At 37.3% G+C, this 8,664-nt stretch overlaps 1 protein-coding gene across 1 annotated transcript; it reads left to right on the top strand.

Moving 5' to 3' along the window:
- Positions 1 to 3,625: 3,625 nt before the first annotated feature.
- Positions 3,626 to 8,613, top strand: LOC144641624 (uncharacterized). The gene is made up of 2 exons (XM_078500671.1): positions 3,626 to 3,742; positions 8,044 to 8,613. Exons 1-2 carry the CDS (start codon positions 3,691 to 3,693, stop codon positions 8,382 to 8,384), a joined length of 393 nt encoding a protein of 130 aa, XP_078356797.1. The 5' UTR covers positions 3,626 to 3,690; the 3' UTR covers positions 8,385 to 8,613.
- The last annotated feature ends 51 nt before the right edge of the window (positions 8,614 to 8,664 follow it).

The following is an 8,664-nucleotide window of genomic DNA, read 5'->3' as shown; positions in this document are numbered from 1 at the left end:
AAGCATTAACTCATCAACAGACACGCCTTTTTCTCGCTATTTTAAAATCCTTTTTAAAAAATAAAAAATAAAACAAATATTTTAACAGGATTAACCCATCAGTACTTTGGAGTACTGTTATCTTAGGGGTCCTGTAAGATATTATAATTTAAAAAGATGACTTACAAAGTTTAAAAAAAGTTTAAAAATGTTAAAAAGACAACGGTTAAAAACGAATAAAAACTTATGAATAAAAATTACAAATAAAAATGTTCTATAACTTTTTGTTTAAAAAGAAGTCTAGAGTTCAATTTTTTCATGTCCGACGGTAAACAATTAAAAACTGACGCTCCTAAAAACGAAAAACTCCGACGGCCAAACTCTAGCTTCATTCTCGGCAGGACATAAGCCATACCTTACTCATGCCATGTGCAACTAGGACACTGTATGTATGACGTTATTTCCAGTCGTTACTTTACATATGTTTCAAAAAATATGGCTCTGCCACTGTATTTTTGGATGGTTATCGAGAAGACCAGCCACCAAATATGACTCACGATAAAAGGGTCAGATGTGGGATAAGCGATGCATGATGTTAGATTCACTCGGGAAAGAGTGTATGTTATAAAGAAAGATTTCCTTTCCAAAATGTGAAACAAGATAAGGTTCGTCGCGCTACTACCTCTGCATTTTAAACGGCATAGTAATGACGTATTACATGCGTAGGGTAATGCCGAAGTCCTTTTGATACAAAATACAGTTGTCACAAGATGCAACACTGTAATAGTTGGAGATTATACATTCCTCCTTTCACTCTGTTCAAGAGCAGTGGACATAAATTATGATCTGACTGAACCAGCACATAAAGTAAATATTGGCATTGGCATTCAAAAATCTGTTTCCTTGAAGAAACTCGACTCTGGGGCATTTTTCAGGAAATATTCTGAAGTATTTAACTACCAACAAGCCACTAGGGTTGCCGTTATTACAGCAGGAGATTGACTCCCTGTTCTGTCTCTAAAATGATAAACCTGGAGAAAAGCTGGATGTCCTTCAAGTGAGGCACTTTCGCAGCAAAGTTTTACCCAGCATGCTACCCACACGTCGGGATATAATGCCTATTCGTAGTACAGCCTGAGGGTCTATCATCAAGTACAGCAGTGGAATGGAGTCAACAAGTGCACTGAGGACTGGGGATGGAAACCGATGGAAGGTAATTAAAGAAAGCATGGTTCCTGTGCAGTTGAACACGCAGTCACTTTAAGCGTACTTGTTAAAAGCAATCGAATGCAAAAGCAACTGGGGTACCAAACGGGTGCAGTGTATAAGCTTACTTTGCTCAGGTGTTGTTGTAGAAAGTTGCACTGAGGATCTGTGAGACGTGAAAGTTCGAGCTCATTTCAGCTTATGTATTTGTTAATTAAGAAATGATCCTTTCCATAAAAGCCAATCTGTGACGCCATCATTACGTCACACATGAAAACATTTGTGTTACTATATTGGTAATGAATCAATCAGTTGTTATATCAATTTTGGTTTAGCTGTCTTTATTATTCGTGGAATTACAGACGCTAGAACTTTTTTTTATTTGGTTCCGCCATATTACATACCAGCCAATTTGGGAATTTCGCCAATGGTTTGAAAGTCATAAAAAATACAAGGTTCCAATGCTTAGATTTACGGTGACTTTCAGCAGCGTATTCTACACCAAATTTGAAGTCAAGAACAGCATGTTTAATTTTTGTTGCAATTTGTTTTGGGTGCAATACTAATTTGACTGGACTAATTGGCGTACAAAACTGTATAGCATTTGACGTGGCTGTATACAAATGCTAATGTAGAGTGGATATAGAGTGATACCAAACTTGTCACTGTGGTTTAAATCAATTTTGAATTTAATGTTTATAAATAATTTGAAGTCATTTGCAGGTTGTTACCAAACTTTTTCCAAATGTTTAACCCTTTTTCTTTTGTCCAAAATCATTCTGCTACTCCTGAAAGAATTTGTTCATCCTTTTGTAAAAGAATTAAGTGCAGAGATGGAGGCGTGCCCATAGTTACGCCGGGGTTGTGTCCCCGGCGTCTGTGACGGCTCAGTCACTCGGGGGACTTTTGCAAAGATCAATCAGTGTTGATTCTTGGAATTATAGGCACTTCCAATAAGTAGAAAGGGTTTTGTTCCAAAAAGGACAGAATAGTAATGTCATTTCACGCAATAAATAGAATAAGTAATAACTGCTACATTTGTTGTAAACTGATTTGTTGGCTTGTCGTTGTTTGGTTTTGCTAGCTTGATTATTTCTGTCGATAAGGACCCTTCAATGTTACTTGCAAAAATCACATTAGTTATGCATAAATTAAATTTCTCATCTTTCATTGTAGTTCAAATATCGCAAAAAAAGACGAGGTTCCAATACTCCGATTCACGGTGACTTTTAGTATGTTATTCCTCAATATATGCAAAGTCGAATAAGGCATGTTTTATTTTTGTTGCAATTTGTTTTGGGTTAGACAACGAAATGGCTTATATTGACTGGACTATTCCTCTGAAATCACGGGAATTATACTAATTTCCCTCGTTACAACTGGAAACTTGTTGAACCGAATTGTCAAGACTACTAGCTAAGCGTGAAAAATTGCTTATTTGTACGGCTCTCAAAATATTTGTTTTTAATATTTTGTTTTAGTTTGAATGATGTACCATTTTATTTTAACGTGTGACGCAGCGTCTGAATCGAGTGTTAATCTAATAAGGCAGGGAAGGATACCTCGCCTAATCCAGTTCAGGTTTTCTTTGCGATGCTTATCAGCATCGGTTTGATTGAGCGTATGCGTAAATATCAGTAAATGTTTTCTGGATATGTGTAGATAGGCCTGTCCCAACTGTGCTCGTAAAATGCTGGAATGTTACTCACTGGAATGCCAAAAAATTGCTAAGTGCTCCAAAATCCAAAAAGTTGTAATCTGTAATCTGCAAGGCTGTAATCTTCAAGATATTTTGGCGTAGTTTTCTTGTGTTGCTTAATTGCCTAACATGTTTGTTATAATACGTTCTCGCGTCGGGCAGTTTCTATGGTCCAAACGTTGTCGTTTTTTTATCTCAAACACCCCCATTCTCGTTTCCATAGCCCTAAGCGCTTCTCTTAGCCGGAAAAAACCCTTCCACGAAAAAGCGAAGGGCTCTGGGGACATAAGATTTTTCTATTCATTCGAATTTTTTTTGATTGGCTGTTTCAAACAAAGAATTATTGAACGGAAGTCAAAAACGAAATGACTCTCCCATACATTCTTTTGAAACATTATGACTGCATACATGAAGACCGAAAGTCCTAGAATCTAGGACTGAAAACCCTTTGTCTTCATAGCCCTTCGTTTCTCGTACCAAGGCCCTGCCGGCAAAGAAAAACGAAAAGGGCTATGGGGACGAGAATAAAACACCCCTTGAATCGCTCGCGTGACACGAGCATGCGTACTCATTTTTCTGCTACGTCTGTAGGCGGATAATTGCTGCAGGCGATGTACTGGTCTGTGAACCAATCAAAAGAAAGCAAAACTAAGTCGATTGATAAACATGTTTGCAAACAGGATATAACAAGTATTGTAATGCGTCATTGATATACATATATGCTCGGGCAAATATATTTGGGTGTTGCCTACTGATCTTTATACAAGCCACATCTTGTTAGCAACGAAATTATCGAGGAGCCAAACATGGGTCGCTTTTTGCTGATTGCGAGTGTTCTTCTTGTGTTTGTAGCAACAGGTGAGTTGGCATTATTTCACGAGTACCCTACTAAGTCACTTCGGTAGATTTCTTTACGCTTGTAGATCGAAAAGAGCACGCTAAACGAAGCTTTGTTCTCATAACTCCTTAGCTGTTTATGTTATTAGACATAGCGACTGATGACAATTTAGTAACCGAGCAAAGTTAGAACTTGACTATACCAAATTACTGTATATTCACAAATCATTTCATGTGACTCGCTTTCAATCATGCTTAGGACTTGCTAATATTTCATCGGCCACCAGATTTGTTCCCTTGTATACAGCAAGCAGCTAGTCTAAACGCACTATGCGTCAGCGAGGACAAATTTTCTCGCCTTAGTCACAAAATAAAATGCGCAAAATAAAATGCGACGAAATTCTCAATCGACGTATTTCGAACAGAGTAAATAAAGAACAGATGTTTTTAGCTATGACCATGATCAGAAATTGTTTCATTTAAAGAGGCCCACGTTTTCAAATAATCATAACAGTCATTGCATTTTTACAACTTTTTTATGCCAAACAATTTCCTAAACAACGAAGGAAGCCCAAATACGAGCTCATGATCACCACTAAGACCATACGTAAAGATATAAAATGTCCTATCTGTTTTGTCTTGATATCTGTGAAGTTTGAATAAGTTATTTAAATTTTTGGGTGGAAAAAATTTCCAGAATTTTTTCCACTGTTCTGCTTGACGCTTGCAATGAAAAAACTCGAGCAGTGAACTGGCTTTCTGTGCGACACTGCCTCTAGATACTCACAATTCGTAAAGTTTTGAAAGTTATTTAACTGCTGGCGCAATAGCTCTGGTCTAAAAGATCACGCACTAAGTTTAAAATTAGTAGGCTTAATGTTTGAGCCTTGATAAATAGTCTCGAAACTATTCCAACTTTAATTAGATAGCATACTTGGTTCAAATTTTAGTAAAAATATTGGAAGTTTGATATTTTTCGCTGTCTTTCACTCTTTTTACAGTTAAACAGAATAAAGAACATCTTTCCTTGCACATAACAAAACACATTAAAGAGTATTAAATTACTCCCCCTAGGGTAATGAAAACTAGTCAAGGGCGAGCAATTGGTAAAACAAAATTTAACGACAGATCTTGTATATTTCGAATAATAAAATACTTAATAAGTACATAGTTTAAACTTTTCTTTTATTTGAAACGTCGTTGCTAAGAGATTTTGCCGCTCTTATATGAACTTTTTCCGAAAGTTTAATCTCTATGTTTCCCGCTCATAGATATCACGTCATTGATATTCAAATGGGCGCCCTTTTTTAATTCCACCTCAAACATCATCAAAACTCATCACCACCAAAACTCAGACAAACAAACCGTAATGTCTTACGATTTTCCTAAAACACTTTTTAAAACGGCCGGTGTTCCTAAAACACTTTCATAAAACGAAAACTTTGCCTAGATTCCTTCTATTTCACTCAGAACACGCTGATGTTTTCTGAGCTTTGTGGGGGGTATAATAATTTGCATTTTATTTTTAGACCTCGCGCGCTTCGCTATTACTCTCAATCCTTTGCCACCGTCATGCAGTGTTCACGTGGGTAATCGTTTCAACATTGCTGTTTTGGGAATTTGTTCTTGATAAAATTTACAAGTTTGTACATCGAAAGCGAGGCTTGGTGGTGGAACTAGCCACTCTGACGTAATTATGCATAAGGGCTATTCCATCGCGTGAGTGTGAAACAAACAAGTCACGCACGGTTTACGATAGAGACAGAGTATGGCATTGTGAACGTTAAAGACGTTCAGTTAAACCACTCTGTTAACCTTACTTTGCTGTTTCTCTGTCTTAAAACTTCAATCAAGGCGATAGTGAGTCGTTTTCTATTTTTGTTTAAAATCTGAGTGATTATGATGACAATAGGAAAGACAACAATAAATGAGTAATGACTGTGCGTTTTTGTTCCCAGATGATAAAAGACCACTGTTAGACTATATTTGGTTCTAAAATCACTGAATCGTTGGCTTTGGATGATTAAGGTAGAGCAACAGGTGTTCAGAATTTAAATAAACCAGACTCGTTCAAGTCACAATAATGATATTGATCGTTGGTTTACGGAGCATGAAAGAACTGACCTAAAAGGTGAAGGGTTAAGGGATTTTTGTGAGTAATTGAGCCGCGCAACAGGGTAATTAAAAAAATATTCAGGATGCCAAACTGGCTAATACACTGTATTCATTATTATTTCATTATTATTACTAATACGTTTTGTTCTTTAAGGAACCGACCAAAACTTTACTCCTGTGTGATCAAGTGTGATCAAGTTAGCCAAATTATCGCAAAAAGACTTCAAGAAATCTTATGATGACGTCATTGAGATTCATTTATTATGCAAATAATTAACATTCTTTAGTATTCATCAACATCACTCTATTCTTCTTTAACATCAAAAGAATTTCTATCTCGTCTTTATCTTGCCTATAGAATTTGCCAAATCGAAAACGTGCAAAGTTTCATTGAACACATGGCATTCGGATACTTCTGTATTCCAAACGAGCAACGAAAGACGGGTAACTACATTTAGCTTTCTTGGCTTGCAACCACGTGACAAGGCGGCCATGTTGGTAGACAAAACAATGAAAAATTTTTTTGAATTTGGAATTTGCATGATAAAAGAGTTAAAAGTTCCCAGCGGAAAATTCACTATGTCTAAGAATATTCGAGAAAGAATAATTAACAAACGGAATGCACCGGCCGCAAAAATGTGCTCAATGTTCATTTTAGGAAAATTGTAAAATCCCGCTTTGAAGATGTCTTTAATTCAAAATTAAGAACGCCAGAAGCGCGCGGATTGGTAGCGCGAGCACCAACGAACTTTTAGTCGAACTCTGATAAAGGTAAACAGTAGTCACCAAAAATTTAGGTAGCAAAAACAGATCGGCTTAAAAAATCCGTTTTATTTTATAAATGTCCTATGCCGATCGCAATACAGTTACATCGACGTAACTTAAGCTGTTGCGAAAAGAAAGTCTGAAGAATATTCAACCCCCCCCCCCCCCTCCCCCGCTAGGGATATTCGGGCTTAAACCTCTGCTGTAAGATGCTATACGGTGCAACTAAGCTATCTGCAAGCGGGAGCCAACTAGAAGCTGGTCAGTTCAGCCTCGACAGCGGTAAAATGGATGAACGATAATAATCGACAACAATCGATTAAATATCGATCGACAAAATGACTAAGATGTTAAGATTATCAATAAAATGATTTCAAATGTTATCAGCATCTATTGCCATGGGTTGTTATTAATTATTATCGATGATTTTGCGCTCGCATATATCCAAATGGAAAAAAAAATAGTGTTGCCGTTTTTCATCCGATAATAATCGACCACAATTGATTAAATATCGATCGACAAAATGACTAAGATGTTAAGATTATCAACAAAATGATTTCAAATGTTATCAGCATCCATTGCCATGGGTTGTTATCAATTATCATCGATGATTTTGCGCTCGCATATATCTAAATGGAAAAAGAATAGTGTTGCCGTTTTTCATCCAGTAGACTATTTCCAACTACTGAACCAATAAGCTGACAGGACCTGACTTGGTCTCTTGGAAACTTTTGATTTTTAATTAACAGTACGACTTTACTTTTGAAACCAGTTGAGGATGGCACAAATTAAACAAAAAAATGAATAGATACCAGAAGCTTACGGTGGCTTGGTTTGTCAGACATATGTTTCTTTCCTGAGCACACCAAATACCCGATCGGAAGAAAACCTGCTAGCATCACAGTGATTCCCGCGTAATTCTAGTAAGGAGCCTGAAGTGCTAAAATGATGAGAACTGGGCAAACTTTCATTGGGAAAATGGGATTTAGGTCATTGGGACTGGGATTTGGTCACATGGAATGGGAATCACAGACATAAAATCTGGGAAAATAATAAGCTGGGAAATGGGATTTGGGGAAAATTTGGGCTGGAAATATTGGATTTATACCCCCCTTTTTTTTTTCAGCAAAAGCTGGCAAAATCGAGATGGCGGGAACTAAGATGCGCGCTTCAAAGTTGTAAGAAGCTATTCAATGAAAACCGATAGTACCACTAACAATCGATGAGGCCGGGACCCTTTTCGTGTGATTGTCGATTGGTCATCGATTGGCTGATAATTAGCCACTGTTGTTATCGATTAATATCAATTGATCGATTGGATTTCTGATGATTGATTTCCATCGATTATTCAGGCCGGTTAATATACCGGTAGAAGATAAAGATATATATGTAAAATTTGAAATATCATATAGTGAAAGTTTTTTTGTTCCTTTCTTTATCAGCTTTTGCTTTGAAGTGTTATGTGTGCAGTGGCACTGAAGATACTTGTAGCAAGGGCACTCTGGAAGGCAGCAAGGACAAGTATTTGAAAGAGTGCGGTTTAGGGGCAGACAAGTGCATAAGGACCTGGCTCCATAAAGATGGTAACACCGCCGTGGGGAACGACTGCACAAATCAGTTGGGCTGTGATTTGGCGCAAACCGTTTGTGACAACGTTGATAGCGAGGTGGATTGCAAGGTTGGCTGCTGTTCCTCTGACGAGTGCAACGCGGGCTCACCTGTCTCCTTCAGCATCTTCCTGATGACCGTGTGTTCTGCCCTAGGCCTGGCACTACTGATGTAAGCCGCGGACCACGCTGGCCTTTTGCCGATTTTTAAGCTTTTCATCTTCGAATAAGAAGAAAAACCTGTATTACTCACTGCTCGAGAAATCGGCGTCTTTTTTACTGTTTAGTAGTAAAGTTCTCATTCAGATAGGAATTCAAGTTAAAAAAGTTGTCAATACAAAACAACTTTATTGATTTAAGTGCATCTCAATTTGTAACTTTAAAAATTTTCATTAAAATTAAGTTTTAAACTTATAATTTTGGCATACTTGTGGTCATTGAAACAGCAACTGGCGC

Source organism: Oculina patagonica, chromosome 2, assembly GCF_052425735.1.
Source record: "Oculina patagonica isolate OP01 chromosome 2, crgOcupat, whole genome shotgun sequence".
NCBI classification, from domain to species: domain Eukaryota; kingdom Metazoa; phylum Cnidaria; class Anthozoa; order Scleractinia; family Oculinidae; genus Oculina; species Oculina patagonica.
The sequence above is the reverse complement of the archived record's forward strand: the minus strand, read 5'-3'. Positions and strand labels throughout refer to the sequence as shown.